At 47.9% G+C, this 20,397-nt stretch overlaps 1 protein-coding gene across 5 annotated transcripts in view; it reads right to left on the reverse strand.

The window, feature by feature from the left end:
• CTPS1 (CTP synthase 1) overlaps window positions 1–20,397 on the reverse strand; it is a 223,370-nt gene that overhangs the window by 9,755 nt on the left and 193,218 nt on the right. For all 5 annotated transcript variants that reach the window (XM_063954629.1, XM_063954631.1, XM_063954627.1 and 2 more), the window contains one exon: window positions 16,019–16,105. In XM_063954629.1, coding sequence (XP_063810699.1) covers window positions 16,021–16,105 — 85 coding nt within the window. In that variant the 3' untranslated portion in view covers window positions 16,019–16,020. Of the gene's footprint in view, window positions 1–16,018; window positions 16,106–20,397 lie in introns of those variants that run through there.

The following is a 20,397-nucleotide window of genomic DNA, read 5'->3' on the forward strand; positions in this document are numbered from 1 at the left end:
GAGATGAATGATTGGATCAGTGGAAATATTTATTTGGAGGTGACGTAACGACAAAAATAAGATTTTAAACCAACCGGTAAATCTTTTTCTCCTAGTCCGTAGAGGATGCTGGTGACTCCGTAAGGACTATGGGGATAGACGGGCTCCGCAGGAGACATGGGCACTTTAAGAAAGAACTTTAGGTATGGGTGTGCACTGGCTCCTCCCTCTATGCCCCTCCTCCAGACCTCAGTTAGAGAAACTGTGCCCAGAGGAGACGGACAGCACGAGGAAAGGATTTTTGTTAATCCAAGGGCAAGATTCATACCAGCCCACACCATTCACACCGTATAACTTGTGATATACTAACCAGTTAACAGTATGAAAAACAACATAGCATCAGTCCGAGACCATGAAACTATAACATAACCCTTTAGTAAGCAAAACTATATACAAGTCTTGCAGAAGTAGTCCGCACTTGGGATGGGCGCCTAGCATCCTCTACGGACTACGAGAAAAAGATTAACCGGTAGGTTTAAAATCTTATTTTCTCTTACGTCCTAGAGGATGCTGGGGACTCCGTAAGGACCATGGGGATTATACCAAAGCTCCCAAACGGGCGGGAGAGTGCGGATGACTCTGCAGCACCGATTGAGCAAACAGGAGGTCCTCCTCAGCCAGGGTATCAAACTTATAGAATTTAGCAAAGGGTGTTTGAACCCGACCAAGTAGCAGCTCGGCACAGCTGTAGTGCCGAGACTCCTCGGGCAGCCGCCCAAGAAGAGCCCACCTTCCTAGTGGAATTGGCCTTAACCGATTTTGGTAACGGCAATCCAGCCGTAGAATGAGCCTGCTGAATCGTGTTACAGATCCAGCGAGCAATAGTCTGCTTTGAAGCAGGAGCGCCAACCTTGTTGGCTGCATACAGGACAAACAGTGCTTCTGTTTTTCTGACTCTAGCCGTTCTGGCCACGTAAATTTTCAAAGCCCTGACCACATCAAGGGACTCAGAATCCTCCAAGTCTCGCGTAGCCACGGGCACCACAATAGGTTAGTTCATATGAAAAGATGACACCACCTTAGGCAAAAATTGAGGACGGGTCCGCAATTCCGCTCTATCCATATGGAAAACCAGATAGGGGCTTTTATGAGACAAAGCCGCCAATTCCGACACTCGCCTAGCCGAAGCCAAGGCTAACAACATGACCACCTTCCAAGTGAGATATTTTAACTCCACCGTTTTAAGTGGTTCAAACCAGTGCGACTTAAGGAAACTCAACACCACATTCAGGTCCCAAGGCGCCACTGGAGGTACAAAAGGAGGCTAAATATGCAGTACTCCCTTCACAAAAGTCTGTACTTCTGGAAGCGAAGCTAATTCTTTCTGAAAGAAAATGGATAAGGCCGAAATCTGAACCTTAATGGAGCCTAATTTTAGGCCCAAATTCACTCCAGTTTGTAGGAAGTGAAGGAAACGGCCCAGATGGAATTTTTCCGTAGGAGCATTCCTGGCCTCACACCAAGAAACATACTTTCGCCATATACGGTGATAATGTTTAGCTGTCACGTCCTTCCTAGCCTTTATCAGAGTAGGAATGACCTCATCCGGAATGTCCTTTTCCGCTAGGATCCGGCGTACAACCGCCATGCCGTCAAACGCAGCCGCGGTAAGTCTTGGAACAAACAGGGCCCCTGTTGCAACAGGTCCTGCCTTAGAGGAAGAGGCCACGGATCTTCTGTGAGCATCTCCTGCAGATCCGGATACCAGGCCCTTCGCGGCCAATCTGGAACAATGAGAATTGTCTGTACTCCTCTTTTTCTTATTATTCTCAACACCTTTGGGATGAGAGGAAGAGGAGGAAATACATAGACCGACTGGAACACCCACGGTGTCACTAGGGCGTCCACAGCCACCGCTTGAGGGTCTCCTGACCTGGCGCAATACCTCTGTAGCTTTTTGTTGAGGCGGGACGCCATCATGTCTATCTGGGGCAGTCCCCACTGACTTGCAATCTGTGCAAAGACTTCCTGATGAAGTCCCCACTCTCCTGGATGCAGGTCGTGCCTGCTGAGGAAGTCTGCTTCCCAGTTGTCCACTCCCGGAATGAACACTGCTGACAGTGCGCTTACATGATTTTCTGCCCAGCGCAGAATCCTTGCGGCTTCCGCCATCGCCACCCTGCTCCGTGTGCCGCCTTGGCGGTTTACATAAGCCACCGCGGTGATGTTGTCTGACTGAATCAGAACTGGTAGGTCGCGAAGTAAGGTCTCCGCTTGACAAAGGGCGTTGTATTTGGCCCTCAGCTCCAGGACATTGATGTGAAGACCAGCCTCTTGACTTATCCAAAGCCCTTGGAAGTTTCTTCCCTGTGTGACTGCTCCCCAACCTCGGAGGCTCGTTTCCGTGGTCACCAGAACCCAGTCCTGAATGCCGAACCTGCGGCCCTCTAGAAGATGAGCACTCTGTAGCCACCACAGGAGAGATACCCTGGCCCTGGGGGACAGGGCGATCAACTGATGAATTTGTAGATGTGACCCGGACCACTTGTCCAGTAGGTCCCATTGGAAGGTCCTCGCATGGAACCTGCAAAAGGGAATGGCCTCGTACGATGCCACCATCTTTCCCAGGACACGAGTGCAGTGATGCACTGACACCTTTTTTGGCTTCCATAGGTTCCTGACCAGGGTCATGAGTTCCTGAGCCTTTTCTATCAGAAGATAAACCTTTTCTGGTCCGTATCCAGAATCATGCCCAAGAAGGTCAGACGAGTCGTAAGAACCAGCTGCGACTTCGAGATATTGAGAATCCAGCCGTGTTGCTGTAACACTTTCAGTGAAAGTGACACGCTGCTCAGCAACTGCTCTCTTGATCTCGCCTTTATGAGGAGATAGTCAAGTACGGGTTATTGTGACACCCTGCTTGCGCAGGAGCACCATCATTATGCCATTACCTTGGAGAAAATCCTCGGGGCCGTGGAAAGCCCAAACGGCAACGTCTGAAATTGGTAATGACAATCCTGTACCGCAAATCTCAGGTACGCCTGATGAGGTGGATATATGGGAACATAAAAAGGTATGCACCCTTTATGTCCAGGGATACCATAAAATCCCACCCTTCCAGGCTGGCGATGACCGCTCTGAGCGATTCCATCTTGAACTTGAACCTTTTCAAGTATAGGTTCAGGGATTTTAAATTTAAAATGGGTCTGAACGAACCGTCCGGTTTCGGCACTACAAACAGGGTTGAGTAATATTCCCTCCCTTGTTGAAGTAGGGGAACCTTGACCACCACCTGTTCAAGACACAATTTGTGAAGTGCATTTAGCACTAACTCCCTTTCTGGGGGAGAAGCTGGCAGGGCCGATTTCAAAGACCGGCAAGGAGGCATCTCTTCGAATTCCAGCTTGTAACCCTGAGAAACAATTTCTATTGCCCAGGGATCCACCTGTGAGTGAACCCAGATGTGGCTAAAAAGTCGAAGACGTGCCCCCACTGGGGCGGACTCCCATAGCAGAGCTCCAGCGTCATGCGGTGGATTTTGTAGAGGCCGGGGGGAGGACATCTGTTCCTGGGAACTAGCTGTGTTGTGCAGCTTCTTTCCTCTGCAGTTACCTCTGGCAGGAAAGGACGCACCTCGTACTTTCTTGTTTCTCTGTGAACGAAAGGACTGCATCTGATAATGTGGTGCTTTCTTAGGCTGTGAGGGAATATAAGGCAAAAAATTGGATTTACCAGCTGTAGCTGTGGAGACCAGGTCCGAGAGACCTTCTCCAAACAATTCCTCACCCTTGTAAGGTAAAACCTCCATATGCCTTTTTGAGTCGTCAGGCATCACCTGTCCATTGCCGGGTCCATAGGACTCGTTTAGCAGAAAGCGACATAGCGTTGACTCTAGAACCCAGCAAAGCAATGTCTCTTTGAGCATCTCTCATATATAAGACAACATCTTTTATATGTCCTAGGGTCAATAAGATGGTATCCTTATCCAGGGTCTCAATCTCCGCTGATAAGGTATCTGTCCACGCTGCTACCGCGCTACAAACCCAAGCCGACGCAATAGCCGGTCTGAGTAATGTACCAGAATGTGTGTAGATGGACTTCAAAATAACCTCCTGCATGCGATCAGCAGGATCCCTTAGGGTAGCCGTATCTTGGGATGGCAGCGCTACCTTTTTGGATAAGCGTGTCAACGCTTTGTCCACCTAGGGGAGGATTCCCACCGTATCCTGTCCTTAGCCTTGAAAGCATAAGTCATAAGAATCCTTTTGGAAATCTGCAGTTTTTTGTCTGGAGATTCCCACGCTTTTTCACACAACTCGTTCAGCTCATGAGAAGGGGGAAAGGTTACCTCAGGTTTCTTTCCCTTATACATGTGTACCCTCGTGTCAGGGACAGGGGGTTCCTCTGTGATATGCAAAACATCTTTTATTGCAATAATCATATATCGAATACATTTAGCCAGTTTTGGCTGTAACTTTGCATCATCGTAGTCGACACTGGAGTCAGAATCCGTGTCGGTATCAGTGTCTACTATTTGGGATAGTGGGCGCTTTTGAGCCCCCGAAGGTCCCTGCGACATAGGGACAGACATGGGTTGACTCCCTGGCTGTTCCCTAGCCTCAGCTTTGTCTAATCTTTTGTGCAATAAAGTCACATTAGCACTTAAAACATTCCACATATCCATCCAATCAGGTGTCGGCGTTGTCGACGGAGACACCACATTAATTTGCTCCATCTCCTCCCTAGGAGAGCCTTATACCTCAGACATGTCGACACACGCGTACAGACACACCACACACACAGGGAATCCTCTTATCTGAAGACCGTTCCCCCACAAGGCCCTTTGGAGAGACAGAGTATGCCAGCACACACCCAGCGCCAATGACCCAGGAAAAAACACAATATGTTTACCCAGATAGCGCTGTAATCTGTATATTGCGCCAATTATGTACCCCCCCCTTCTTTAAAACCCTCTTTCACCGTGGATAAGCAGGGGAGAGTCCGGGGAGCTTCCTCTCAGCGCTGTGCTGTGGAGAAAATGGCGCTGGTGAGTGCTGAGGAAGAAGCCCCGCCCCCTCGGCGGCGGGCTTCTGTCCCGCTCAAATATCGAAAAAACCTGGCTGGGGCTCTTTATATATACAGTGCCCAGCTGTATATATACACACATTTGCCAGAAAAAGAGGTGTTATTGCTGCCCAGGGCGCCCCCCCTGCGCCCTTACAGTGACTGCCGTTTGTGTGTGCTGTATGGGAGCAATTACCTCAGTGAAGATCTGAAGTCTTCTGCCGCCTCTGAAGTCTTCTTTCTTCTCATACTCACCCCGCTTCTATCTTCCGGCTCTGCAAGGAGGACGGCGGCGCGGCTCTGGGACGGACGGCGAGGGTGAGACCTGCGTACCGATCCCTCTGGAGCTAATGGTGTCCAGTAGCCTAAGAAGCAGAGCCTTGAAACTCACAGAAGTAGGTCTGCTTCTCTCTCCTCAGTCCCTCGATGCAGGGAGTCTGTTGCCAGCAGGCTCCCTGAAAATAAAAAACCTAACAAAAATACTTTCTTTCAGGAAACTCAGGAGAGCTCCCTGTAATGCACCCAGTCTCCTCTGGGCACAGTAGTAAACTGAGGTCTGGAGGAGGGGCATAGAGGGAGGAGCCAGTGCACACCCATACCTAAAGTCTTTCTTAAAGTGCCCATGTCTCCTGCGGAGCCCGTCTATCTCCATGGTCCTTACGGTGTCCCCAACATCCTCTAGGATGTAAGAGAAAATTGTATGGTAATTATCCATTTAGTCATATCAGTGTGTGCACACATTTTTAAACAAGAATCTCTCTATATTTGGGACTCATGAACACATCCAGCGTTTGAAGATAACCACTAGCCATTCCACATTTAAGCCAGTGGCCATTTCACTATACTTAGTCCAGTGGACAGTATAATAAATAGCCATATCGGATCCAAATAAAGATCAGCCTCATAAGTTCTCAGTACTATTCAATTTAGTCTTTTATGGACTTTTTAGATTATTATGTATTGAAGAAGGATTTTTATGAATTTGTTATGTTTATTATGCACTGGAGTTTCATATGCTGCAGCATTATATAAAATTATTTATTAATAAAACAAAATATCTTTTTTGAGAATATTTTATTTGGTTTGAATGTATAGTACTTGCCTCCTTTAATTGGTGCAGACAGCGCACTATTTTTTTTACATGGAGTTTACTCCCTGTGATTATTGTGTTGTTTTGTTTATTGTAAGGGGTACAATTACCCTTATAAATAGGAGCTGCAGCCTGCACCAATATTAAATCTCCATTTTCTTGTTAGGTACTGGCGCCTGGGGGTGTATGCACTTGCCTGTACACTTATTAGTGTGGAGACAGTTGTGTATACACACATTGTGATTTACCGGCAAAACTATCCAGCATTGAAATGCTGGGTAATTGTCGGGAGTTTCAGACATTTCTGTCTGAAAGTGGTATTAATGGGTTAGGGAGAAAGCATAAGGATAGATAAAGCTGACAGTTTAGTAAAACAGTATATCACAACAACAGACTCGTATTCACAAGTCACACACAATGAAAAAATAATTTGGACAATGAACCAACTACGCAAGCCTAAAAGGCTGGTAGGATCACATGGTGTATAAATCTGGCCCGGAGGAGGAGACAGGGCCCTCCCGAGACTTGCTGCATCAGGCAATGCGTCTCACTGGGGGAGGAGGTGATAAAGTCAAATATTATCTTAAACATGAAGCTATATACTTATACCGTGGAGCCGTTATGGCCGCTAGACCACGTGCACGTGCTACGCACTTTGTACGCTATTTGCGTACAAAGTCTCGCACGTGGTACACACTTGGCGTACACATGCTGCGCTGAGTGTACGGATTACACACAGCAGGCGCACACACAGTGGATAACCTTTAAAACCCTTTTAAATAAACACTGTAAGAATATGCTTATACTCTAAACCTTTAGACAAATACTGTAATGTTGTAATGCTTAAAAACCTTAACAAGGTGTATGCTGTTTGAGCAATTGAGACGCTAAGAAAAGCCCTCTGCAGTAAACAGTGAAAACACAAGACCTGGTTTGGATTTAAAAACCACAGCAGCTCCAACACCGCCGTGGATGGTTTAGAGAAAAAGGGAAACACAATACAAGTTATACACTACAAACGAACATAGAAATCTAAACAGAATAACAGAGAATAATACATACAATAGCGAACAATCGCAAACAAGAGCGAACGGAATGAGAACACAATGAGAACAAATGGCGAACAAAATGGATAACAAAATGGCTACAGAGAAATATACATACGTGGGGATGATTCGCAAGCGCGTCCTGGATCCAGCCCTCAGCATTCAGAGAGAAAGCCTTCAGAGAGTGAGTGACTGGCCAGGCAATGGTGGTCTTTATATAGCACAACATACATTCACAATACAATGGTCCCTATAATCTCATTGTTCATTGGACACAGGAATGTGTCTCCACATTATAGCAAAGGTCATAGGTGGATTTGAACAGGTGGGCTGTGTCTTTCTCCAACTGCTCTGGTGGGAGGTATCCTCAGGATTCCCGCCGCATGTGTAATTTACAGCAAATACAGTTAATGTTCATAAACTACATTTGTACATAACTATACGCAGGAGCGAGCGATCCTTTCCTAACTAGCATCGGAATGTTACTCTTAAAATGACCTACAGCTGGATACTAGACACCACCTTTCAACCTTTGTCTGACCCTTCCTATCATGTAAAGAGGAATCTCTCGGTCCAGGAACAGTTTAAACTAAACATACTTGCTGACATTGTCTAGGGGAATATTTACTACAAAACACACTCTTGGGTTAAATATGCTACGATCGAGTCGCACGCTAGACGCTTACAAACTCTACCGTAAATGCGCATACCACGCGCGTGATCGCTGGAGCGATCTTACGCAAATTGCGGATATGTGCACGCACGGCAGAGTGTGTGCACGTGCAGCGGGCATGTGCATGAGGGGTTAGTACAAGGCATATGCATCAGGATATTTTTCGACTTTGACAGAGGATTTAAATGAGCAGCTCGAAGGTGGGAAACCACCGTGAGGGAGCAAGCTCTGAGCCGGGGAGGAGCTATTGGGGGAGAGTCCACCTTCCCTTGCTGATGTTAACTCCAGGGTGGCTGACCTCATAAAACCCCAATGCCATTTTAATCCCTGATGGTCTAGTGGGCGAGCGGACGAACCAGGCAAAGCAGTACCCCTTGTGTAAAGGTGTACTGGCTCCTGCTGGCACCAAACGAATACGGACTTGATTTTTGGCTGGGGGCGGGGTGTAGTGGAGAGGGACCAGTGCATCATGGGAGCTGAAAATTTTAACTGTTTGGTGCCTAGTCCTCTACTAACTACAATACCCATGGTATTCCTATGGATCCCTACTGACCCTGAAGAAACCCTGAATAACCCTTTCATCACGACTGCATTCCTTGTGCACAACTACTTTTTATATATTTTACAGCTACAGCAATATCTGACCATCTGTATAGGCAGGCCCCAAATACAGTATTGAGCTCTTTTCAGGTCATTCAAAACTTCCCGAAGTTCCAACCAGCGGCGGCTGCTTCCCCTGAGGCGGCAAGCACATACAACCATACGTGTAAAATTGTATGTAATATATGTGCTGACTGTCTTACCAGAGGATTAGCAGCCGCAGAACAAATGGGACACAGGAACACAGTGCTCAGCCTATTTTAAATTTAAATAAGCCTGTCACAGACTCCTGTGAAACCAGCCAATGGGGGGCTGGGGTAAAATCACTGATTTATCTACTCTTGTGGAACTGGAGCAACTGCTGTTGAACAGAATCTTATCCTTAATGACCCCAAGAGATTTAGTTTGTAACCTCTTTGCAGGATTCCTAGAACACACGTCTAAAGGGGATGCAGTTATGTGACAGGCAGTCACAATGGTATCTCAGACCACTGTATTTATCACATCTTCTGGAGTCATAAATACATTATAGGAAACTGCTATAGTCTAAAGTAAAGTATATACCTGGTCTTCACTACGGTTCTACCAATTAACTTAACAACTGTGCTGAGGATGGAAAAATGGAAAACTCTCCCCCCCCCCCCCAAATTCTTAAGACATCCCGAGAAAGTCAGAGTATCTTCTCTGTCAGTTCAAAAAATAAGACTATTTACCTACCGGTAAATCCTTTTCTCGTAGTCCATAAGGGATACTGGGGTCACCTAGTATGATATGGTATAGATGGGGTCCAAAGGAGCTGGTGCACTTTACATTTCTTCAACTGGGTGTGCTGGCTGCTCCCCTCTATGCCCCCTCCCACTGCCAGTCTAGGTAAAAATATGCCAGAAGTAACATAAACGAGTGGTGAGATTCACGCACCAGCACACCACAACACAACACAAATCGACCAGCAACGACTGGTAACCAAACAGCAACAGATGAACAGCTAAACTCGTATATATAAGAACAACCTGCAGAAAAGTCAACGTACTGAGGCGGGCGCCCAGTATCCCTTATGGACTACAAGAAAAGGATTTACCGGCAGGTAATTAAAATCCTACTTTCTCTAGCATCCATGAGGGATACTGGGGTCACTTAGTACGATGGGGACATCCCAAAGCTTCCAGAACGTGAGGAGACATCTGCAGCACCGCCTGCCCAAACTGGGTATCCTTTTTGGCCAGTGCATCAAACTTGTATAACTTCACAAAAGTGTTCTTCCCCGACTGGGTAGCAGCTCGGCAAAGTTGCAAGGACGAGACTCCACGAGAACCACCCAGGAAGACCCCACCGATCTTGTAGAGTGGGCCTTCAGAGACTGTGAAACAGGTAAGGCTGCTGACACATAGGTCTGTTGGATAGTCAGTCTAAGCCAACGAGCAATGGACTGCTTTGAAGCAGGAGAACCCTTCTTCTGCGCATCAGAGCGCACGAACAAGGAATCCGTCTTTCTGATCCGAGCCGTCCGCCTGACATAGATCTTCAAGGATCGCACAGCATGCAATGCGTCCGGAGGAGCAGAAGTGCCAGAACTAGACAGGGACCACTATAGGGTGGTTCAAGTGGAATGCAGAGACAACCTTCGGCAGGAACTGCTGCCTAGTCCGGAGCTCTGTCTGTCTTCATAAAAGACCAAGTATGGACTTATACACGACAAGGCCCCCAATTCAGAGACACGCCTAGCAGGAGCCAGAGTCAGTAACATTACCGTCTTCCATGTAAGGTACTTCTCTTCCACAGTTCAAACCAGGAGGACTGTAGAAAATCCGATACCACATTCAAATCCCAGGATGCCGCTGGTGGCACAAAGGGAGCTGTATGTGAAGTACCCCTTGCAAGAAGGTCTGGACTTCTGGTAACACTGGCAACTTCTTCTGGAAGAAAATAAAGAGGGACAAAATTTGGACTTTAAGGGAGCCCAGACGTAGGCCCATATTCACTCCAGCCTGCAGGAAAGGCAAGACGCGTCCCAGGTGAAAATACACAGAAGGATATGTGCACTCTTCACACCAAGAGACATAATCTCCTCCAGAAAGGATTGTAGTGTCTTGACGTCACAGGCTCCCTGGCCTGAACAAGGATTGTAATAACCTTTCTGGAAACACCTTTGCGAGCTAGGATGTTCTGCTCAACTGCCATGCTGTCAAACGAAGCCGCCGTAAGTCCTGGAAGACGAACGGGCCTTGCTGAAGGTCTATTCTCATTGGTAGCGGCCAAGGATCTTCAACGGATATGTCTCGAAGATCCGCGTACCATGCCCTCCAAGGCCAGTCTGGGGCAATCAGAATTGCCTGGACTCTTTGTTGCCCGATTCTTGTTGAGCCAAGATGCAATCAAGTCGAGCCCCACAGGTCGCTCCCGGTTGGAGGTCGTGACGACTTAGGAAGTCTGCTTCCCAGTTGTCTATCCCCGGAATAAAGATTGCAGACATTGCTCTTGCATTTCTCTCTGCCCAGAGAAGTATCTGTGACACTTCTCTCATGCAGGCTCTACTCTCTGTTCCTCCCTGCCAATTGATGTAAGCCACCGCCGTGTCGTTGTCTGACCGAACTTGAATAGCCTGATCTCGGAGCAGAGGAGGGCCAGAAGCAGAGCGTTGTAGATCACCCGAAGTTCCAGAATGTTGATCGGAAGTAGGGCTTCGCGGGCCGACCACCTGCCCTGGAACTGAGCCCCTCCGGTAACAGCTCCCCATCCTCATACACTCGCGTCTGTTGTGAGGAGGATCCAATCCTGAAACTTTGACCTTACAAGCAGGTTTGAAGACTGTAGCCACCACAGGAGGGAAATCCTGGCCTGAGGTGAGACGCGTATGATCCGATGCATCTGAAGATGTTAGCCGGACCACTTTCACAGGAGATCCAATTGAAATGATCTGGCATGGAACCTTCCGTACTGGATCGCCTCATAGGAGACTACCATCTTTCCAAACAATCGTATGCAAAGATGGATGGAGATCCGATTTGGCCTTAGGACCGTATGGACCATCTATTGGGAGAATCTTTGCCTTGTCCTCTGGGAGGAATACCTTCTGAGCCACTGTAATCCAGAAACATCCCCAGGAACAGGAGCCGCTGAGTATGTTCCAGGTGAGACTTTTGCAAATTGAGAATCCAGCCATGATGTGACAGAAGCTGAACAGTGCGGCTGATATTGAGCAATAGAAGCTTCCTGGATCTTGCCTTTATCAAGACATCGTCCAGGTAAAGGACGATGTTAGCCCCTGGACTTGGAGCTGAAACCTAATTTCCGCCATCACCTTTGTGAAGACACTTGGAGCCGTGGACAGGCCGAAGGGCAGCGACTGGAATTGGTAATGGTCGTTCAACAGGGCGAACCATAGGTAAACCTGGTGAGGTGGCCAAATTGGGATATGAAGATTTATATCCAGCAAAACAATAAACTCCAGTTCTTCTAGACCCGAAATCATTGCTCGCAAGGATTCCATCTTGAACTTGAAGACCCTTAGGTAAGGGTTCAAGGATTTTAGATTTAAAATGGGCCTTACCGAACCGTCCGGTTTTGGTACCACAAACAGGTTGGAGTAGTAACCCTCCCCCTGTTGTTGCAGTGGCACTGGAACAATGACTTGGGAATGGACCAGCTTCAGGATGGCCTGTTGCAGTGTAACTCGCATATACTCCAAAACTGGTAAGCTTGATTTGAAAAATCGGTGGGGGGTAGCACTGTCGAACTCCAGCTTGTAGCCCAGAGAAATTAAATCCCTTATCCAGGCATCCTGGTAGGAGATATCCCAGATGCGAATGAAGTGACGCAAACAAGCTCCCACCTCGAGATTCCCTCGGGGTGGGGGGGACACAGTCATGCCGAGGCCTTGGTGGAAGCAGCGCTAGTGCTTTGTTCCAGAGAACCAGCAGCGGCTGATTTTCTATTCTTGCCTCTGGTGTCTCCTGCAGCATTTGAGGCGCCTCTGGCTCTTGACCTAAATGCAAAAGGACTGTAAAGATGGCCCCCGGATAGGAGAGCCTGGCCAGTGGGGCCCCAGAGGGGAGAAACATGGATTTCCCCACAGTAGCCTTTGAAATTCACGTATCCAACTCTACCCCGAATAACCACTCACCTGAGAAAGAAAGCGCCTCCGCACTGTGCTTAGAATCCGTGTCTGCTATCCCCTGACGCAGCCACAAAGCTCTGTGTGCAGATATTGCCATGGCAGTAGTCCTTGCATTAATAGCGCCCATCTCCTTGATAGAGTCACAGAGGATGTGTGCAGTATCCTGAATGTATTTTTACCAGTGTAACCATATTCACCAGAGACATATCCCCTGCAAGGCCCTCTTGAATCTGGCCCGCCCAGGTGTGAATGGAATGTGTCATCCAGTAACCCGCTATCACAGGTCTTTGTGATACACCAGCTGCTGTGTAAATAGATTTTAAAGTAGTCTCTATTTTCCTATCCCCAGGATCCTTTAAGGTAGAGGTGTCAGGGACCAGTAATACCACCTTTGGGCGCGAGACAGATACGTCCACAGCAGGGAAGAATGACTGCTGTACTGCAGCGTCTTCCCATGGGAGTTTTAACACATCCCTGATATCAAGTATGAGGAGTTCAATCGCCTGTGCCGGAGATGGGTCCTCTGTAACAGGTTCCAGCTCTTCCCCCTCCTCCAGACCCTCATCAGATTCCAAGAGTAAGTCGGGCAGCCCATGCTTATGTGGCCCTGAACTAGGGAGAGGGGTCTGTCTGCCATCTGCCTTTGCAGCCAGGTCTGCTACCGCCTGCTGCAGCTGCTGTGTCTTGACTATTTGCAGAGAGCTGAGAGGACATGTCCGCCATCATGGATTTTATAGAAACTAACCAGGTTGGCTCTTGAACCTCCTCCCCAGCTGCCTCTCTAACTTGGGAGGACTGGCTACATCGTTCACATGAGACTGAACCAGCCACTGAGGGGACGAATCTGGTATTACATACTGCATAATTGGTGTTTTACCATGTTTACAGGAGACAAAACACACACACGACCACACAGATAAGTATATAGCAAGCCTGCCCAGACTGGAATGCGAGTAGGAGACCCAGAGGGAAAGGACCAGCACACAAAGCCTAGCAGACTTAGCAAGACTGCAGGCTGTATATTACACTGCGAGTTCGGTGTAAACACCTTTCCTTTCCGAACTCTATTTTTAAGTATACTAGCGGCTCTCCCCCTTACTAGCACCCCCGTACCAGTTTCCTGCATATCTGGAGTGTCCATGGAGGAGCTGTGTGCTGTGCTGCTGCTAGAAGCAGAGGAAGGCGCCAGAAAGCCGCTGGTCATGCTGAGTTAGCTCCGCCCCCTGTAATGGCACCAGAGCTATGCATTTTTTTTTTATACTGGCAAATGTCTCCTGTGGTGGCAAACATAGTAAAATTACCTGTTTGCACCAAACCGCTGTCCAGTCTACACAGGGGGCTATAGGACCCCCTCAGGGAGGGTCTGTATGTGACCCCTGCGATTGCGCCACACCAAGAACCGGGGTCCCCCCCTAGCAGGACCCACGGTGTGTACTCACCACCCTTCTCACCTTCAGGCTCATGTTAGGGGTGTGCGCGCTAAGGTGTCGTTCCCTCGGTACGACCACCCTTCAGGACAGTGGTCCTTCAGCGGGGAAGCGGCTCTGACACCTACCTCCCACCCCCCCTCCACCCCCACCTAACTCCAATGGTGCAGGCATGCTTTTGCCCAAACAGCATACCGAAAAAAACAAACTTTTAAAAGAAACTGAAGAAAAATCCTCTGGAGATCCAGAGCGTGCATCCTCTTCTGAGGGCACATTTCTCTAAACTGGCTGTGGGAGGTGGCATGGAGAGGAGGAGCCAGCACAACCAGTTGAAGAAATTTAAAGTGCACCAGCTCCTTTGGACCCCATCTATACCCCTAAGTGCCCCCAGTATCCCTTATGGATGCTAGAGAAACACTAGGTCATTATTACTGTAGACATCCACACACCCTACAAATATATGAAATGGAGTAATATAGGTCAGAATTCCCCTGAATCTCCTCATACTCTTAGGAGGAGAAATCTGAATCAGAGAAACTGGTCAAAAGGACTTGCTCACGGTGGTGCTGTCTGTTACCAGTCCGTTGGCCACCTGACTACTAAAGGCATGTCTAGTGATGAGTAAGTATATACCAATCACAATGCCGTATGTTTCATGACTATAGGCTAATATGGAACTACATCAATTCCAATCCCAGAGCTCAATCTCTGGAATGTGCATAGTATGGGTGACCAAAATGTAGCTAGCTCCTCCTGCACAGCTCAAGTAATGGGCTAAGAGTACGGTTATGTGACAAACACTATACAGACGCCGGGTTCACGACCGGTGAACCGACCAAAAGGGACTATTCCCACTCGTGGGTGTCCATGACACCCATAGAGTGTGAATAGTACCTGTGGCAAGTGCAACGAGCCACTGAGCGTTGGTATGGTACCGGCGATCGGAACCCACCCACTTTGGGGGAACCTCAGCAGGCCACAATTCACAAATCTCCTCACAAGTAGAGCAACGGGCATGAGGATATTACTATCCTTTAAATAATATGCACTGGCACATAGAACAGGTGAAAACCACTTTGCGGCCACCAGATTTAGCCTTACAGCTTCCGTTTTCAGACATGCAGCAATAGCGAAAAGACAGAAAACACTCTGACGCTACTATTAATCTGGACAGTTGTAATTTACCTGTTATATCTTAACAGTAAAATACTGTAGAAGGATTTCAGTTAGTTACCCTCAGAGGTGAGTAAGGGAAGTCTTAACAGCAATGTTCTGTAGCACTGGAAGGCTTTTCAATGCCTAAACTCCCTCGCTGGATTAAACCAATCCGCTCCTTGCATCCTTTGCTTGTAATACAGTCACAAAGTTCCTTTAGTTGCTTCAACGCCTCAATGGGTTATCCCCTGAGTAATCAAATATGACTGGAACTTTAATGCAGACGCACTGGATGGACATTGCATTGTCCCGTTCTCAAGCCAGGTTGGGCAGCGCAACACTGTCTCTGCAACATTTCCTTCTTCCCCCTTGGAGATGGCCTCGCTGGACAAGGAGATGGTCCAGACACAAGCTAGGAAGGCCAAGTCTGAAACCTGCCTGAGACTAGTGCAGCAGTACCTCATTCATACAGGAATACTGCTGCAAAACATTAGCTGTGTGCCCATTGCCTGTATTTTCTCTCCAGGTGAGCACTTGCGGATTGTCAGTTTCTGCTAATAAGGGAACTTTTTCATTTCTCTTGCTCATTTGAAACTTTAAGGATTTGCACGATGGGGCTCTTTTCTTTCAACAGTCACTGCCGCATTCTGTCCCAATATCTTTTTATTTTAGTTTTAAAATGGGCTCCAGTAAAATATACATTCTCAAACAAAACAATGCATTAAGCTGGCTTAATATTTAATAACTAAAGTACATGCGACTCATGCTGCAATAGTAGCATTTTTTTTAGACTGGAATTAGTGTGTCCAATCACCTTATCTCATAATAAAAAATAGGCAAGAGTAACATGGCTTAGCAGTCATTACCTACCATCAATCATGATTTATCACTGGTAGTTTGAGTTCTGCAATTTCGGTGTCTGGTGAACTGTTCTCACTTCTGTCACTGTATGTATCCCTGTGTGAGCAAGAGAAAACAGCAAAATCAAATATATTTAAAAATCAAAGTAGAGTCAAATACTGTATGAGAAACCAATCTTACAGAGATTCAAAGTGCCACACAAAAAACAGTTATGCTACAGATGAAGCCACAATCATGCGGCTTCATCGCAGGCGTGCACTCCTGGTGGGACTAGGCAATCCGGCGCCAAGCCCCGCTACGGGAGTGCACAGTGACGCTCCCATTAAAGAGAATGGAGCGCGTGCTGGACGCGGCAATGGCTGCACCTAAGTAGGCACGCCCAGGCTCAGACGGAGCCAGGATTAGCATGGCTCCATGTGTACATTGTAATTCTTTTTCATCTAAGTACTCCATTGCAGCCATTAGAATGGGTTAGGTCTAAGTTAGTTAGAAACATGTATGTAATAAAACATCTCCCCACTGGTATAAATCCTGGCTGCTCCTCTGTGTTTTTGAGTAACTTACCAATCAGTCGAGAGAGAGAGAGAGAGAGAGAGAGAGAGAAAGAGAAAAGGGGGATTTCTGTACATACTTACTGTGAAATCCCTTTCTTAGATAGCATATGGGGGACATCATTGGTTGTAAAATGGGTCCGAAGGATCTGGCACTAATTAGAACGCTATAAAACTTTAAGACCGAAGCTTCTCCCCTCTCCAACACCTGGTTTTCAGCGCAACTTCAAAAAATCAGGATTTTGGTACTTACCGATAAATCCCTTTCTCCGATTCCACAGGGGCCACTGGACCGTAGTTACAATGGGGAAATAGTAGGCAGTAATTGGGAGCTGGCACTTTAAAATTCTCACACTGTGGCTAGCTCCTCCCCTACTATCTCCCCTCCAAGTCAGTCTACGTAAAACTGTGCCCGAGGAGAGCTGGAATAAACAAACCGTAAGGTAGAGGAGGTTAATGAAGCCCTGTAAACCAGCATAACACAAACCAAACCTGGAACAGAACCTAAGAAACAACCGGCTAGCCTGAACCCAACAAGCAGTCATATGGTGATCTGCAAACCGTTAAGCAAAAAACCAGGAGGAACAGCGCTGGGCGGGCGTCCAGTGGCCCCTGTGGAATCGGAGAAAGGGATTTATCGGTAAGTACCAAAATCCTGATTTCTCCTTCATCCACTAGGGGCCACTGGAGCATAGTTACAATGGGGACGTCCCAGAGCTCCCAAAACGGGTGGGAGAGCGCTGAGAGTCCTGTAAACCGCTCGGCCAAACTGTGATGCAGAGGCCGCAAAAGTGTCAAACTTGTAGAATTTGACAAAACGAATGTCAGTCCGACCATGTAGCCGCCCAACAAAGTATTCATGGAGACCCCACGGGCAGCTGCCCCCGAAGGTCCCACAACGCGCGTAAAGTGCGCTGAAACGGAAAACGGAGGCTCCCGAGCAACCGCCAAGAAGACTGTCTGATGGTCAGATGTATCCAATAGCCCAGCATATGCTGGGACCCCGGCTATTTAGTACGGGAGCATCGTACAGAACAAAGAAGAAAAACACTTCGCCGAATAGCCTAAGACCTCTGTAGAGAGAGTCGACAAGCCCTGACAACAGTCAAAAGAGGACTGAAAAACACTAGTGTCAGATTTATATGAAAAACGGACATCCCCTTTGGAAGAAACGACCGCTGAGGCCGAAGCTCAGCCGGGGGAGTTGCCAATAGAATACTCTCTGAAAGAGAGCCCGAACTTACGGCTGCCAGGCAAATCTCTTTTGGAAGAAAACCGAAGAAGGCAGAGACCTAAAATTCAGGTCAATGTGGTTTGAAGTGCAGCGGAGCAAAAAACCTCCCAGAGAAACCAAAGATGATGGCTGAATGGTAACTGAAAGAAAGGGAAAAACTCTTATCCTTCTTATGTCCCATAAAGTTTTCCAAAAGTGGCAAAAGCGAGAAGAGAACAGACTTCTGAAATCGGGGCCCAGTAGGCCTAACCGAACTAGGGAACTCCTCCCTTCTGAGGCCTCGAGAACAGTCACACGGTTAAACGAGACCAGTGTAAGATTGAACAAAGAAAAGGACCCTGTTGAAGTAGACAGTCCAGTCGAGGTAGGAGCCAAGGCTCCTCTACTGACAACAGGTGTAGCTGTATCTTCAAGTCATGCGTGGCCCAACCGGAGCCACCGAGAGGACTAGCACGCATATTCCCCTCCTGTGTTACCGAAAGTGAGGTAAAAATAGAAAAGGAGGCAGGATAGAATAACCAGAAAACTCCCAGGAGCCCTGAGGGCATCCTCGGCTACTACCGCCAGAGCTCACGTCAGAGAGTAGTAAAGGGTTAAAGAGTCAGTCAGAACGCCCTGAGGTCGATCCGAAATCTCCGCCAAAAGCGGACCAGTTGACAAAACTCCAGGGAATGTCCCCTCACCCGGGAGTCTGACCTGGCGGCTTGACCTGGAAAGAAGATGGTTGTCCTCCGCTCAGAGGGGAATGTAGGCGACCACTCATTGCGTCGCAGCTTGACTGAAGAAATAGAGTACCTGGTGCCGAGGAAGGAAAAATCCTCCGACGGACCGTGTTGAGAGATCCGTGTCGAACCAGAAGCTCCTGGATCCTTCGGATATTCAGAAGCCACCTAATGTAAAGAGTGGGATAGTAGCAGTAGATTGTCCCATTAGGGAACCAACGTACTTCCTGCCCTTGAAAAAGAGTTATTCTGTGATCTTCCTGAACCTGTGGGAGCGGAAGAGAGACCGAATGGAAAGGACTGACAGTGAAAATGAGTATCCTGTAATGCGAATCTGAGAAAAGTCCGATGAGGAAACCCAACGGAAATCAGTAAACAGGCCTCCCTGAAGACAAGGGACACGTAAAACTCCCTATCTTGTTCAAAACTAGCAATCACAGACTGAAAGGATTCTAAGGCCAGAATAGGCCTGGCCGAGCCAACTGGCTTCAGAACGTGAAAAGAAAACAAAGGCCTGAAAACTGTCCCGATTCAAATGATATCTGAAAAACAGGGATCAACACCCAGGTGTTAGGAAGGTCTGACCTGCAGTGGGTGTATAGGATGACCTAAAGTCAGACTGGACCGAGGATGCTGAACCTCTGCTTCAGCCTGTTACCCTGAGATCCCCTGGCGACGGAGATATCGCCCTTGTGGAGTCGAAAGCTTGAAAAGGTCGGAAAGATCTAAAGGAAAGACCGGTAAAGGTCTGTCTTGAAGCTGGGGCAGCAGTAGGAGAAAGAAAAGTAAACTTACCTCCAATGGTTCAAGAAATCCTGCAGAAAGTTCCTTCCCCTGAACCATCTGCCCCGTAGGATTTCATGTTCACCTGTCACTGTCGCAGGCCCAGAGGTCGTCGGGTTAAGACAGCCCAAGCGAAAATGCAGATTCCGAGTCTGCAAACGTGGAGACCTCAAAAGAGCCTAAAGCAGAATCGTGATTCTGATCTGACCCAAAGTAGCAATTGATTGTAACCTAGAGGACAATCGTTCCACCACCTACCTTCTCCGGACAAGGTAGAATCCCGCTGCCGTATATGTGTCTTCGATGGATACCTGAGCAATGTTGCCTCAGGAAAACGGCAGCTTGTTGGACCGGTGATACCTTGAGGGGTATCCCCTGGAGAGATTCTGATACCATTTCCTTCCGTCTGCGGGGAAAGGATAGGAAAACAAACATTGTTTTATACCTGAAATTGTGTATGCGGGTGTCTGCAAGCCGCCTACCGGAGTCTGCCCAGATCATCCGAAACTGGACCATTTCGTCATCAGCGTCGAACCCTGATGGACCTGACGTGACCGCCTCCTTTACCTGCAGTATCAGACGAACTGCTGTATAATGCACCTGGATATTCTGAGACACTGGTTGAGACTGCACCGAAAACCGACATCCTCCGTATCCTGGACATCTGTCGCCTCCTCCCAGAGAGGCCTTTCCACTGCCAAGTCGTGTAACATGAGAGGTAAAATGACGTACAAGGTCTCTGGTTAACAGTGACATTACCTGCATAATCTGAGCTGTTCAAACAGGAGGGTCCTGCAGGTGCGTGGAGGGCTATGCAGATGGCTCCACCGCATACTTCACACCTAAGAGGGAATTCTTTGACTATCCCAGGTGAGACAAACGAAAGGAGAAAAGGTGGGTTAAATAAACACAGCAGTATGTAAGGTCTGCACTATAACGTGTAGTGACCGACACGAGTGAAATAAACTTTCTGGTGAACCAGTAACGCTGCGCTGTTCAAACCCTGATCCTCCTGTTCAGATACCCGCTACTAGCGTACTGAGCCGCAGCGCTATTTGTCTGATGCCTTAAAGTATCTGTTGTGGTACTTGAACCCAG

The sequence above is a fragment of the Pseudophryne corroboree genome, chromosome 2 (genome assembly GCF_028390025.1).
Source record: "Pseudophryne corroboree isolate aPseCor3 chromosome 2, aPseCor3.hap2, whole genome shotgun sequence".
Lineage (NCBI taxonomy): Eukaryota > Metazoa > Chordata > Amphibia > Anura > Myobatrachidae > Pseudophryne > Pseudophryne corroboree.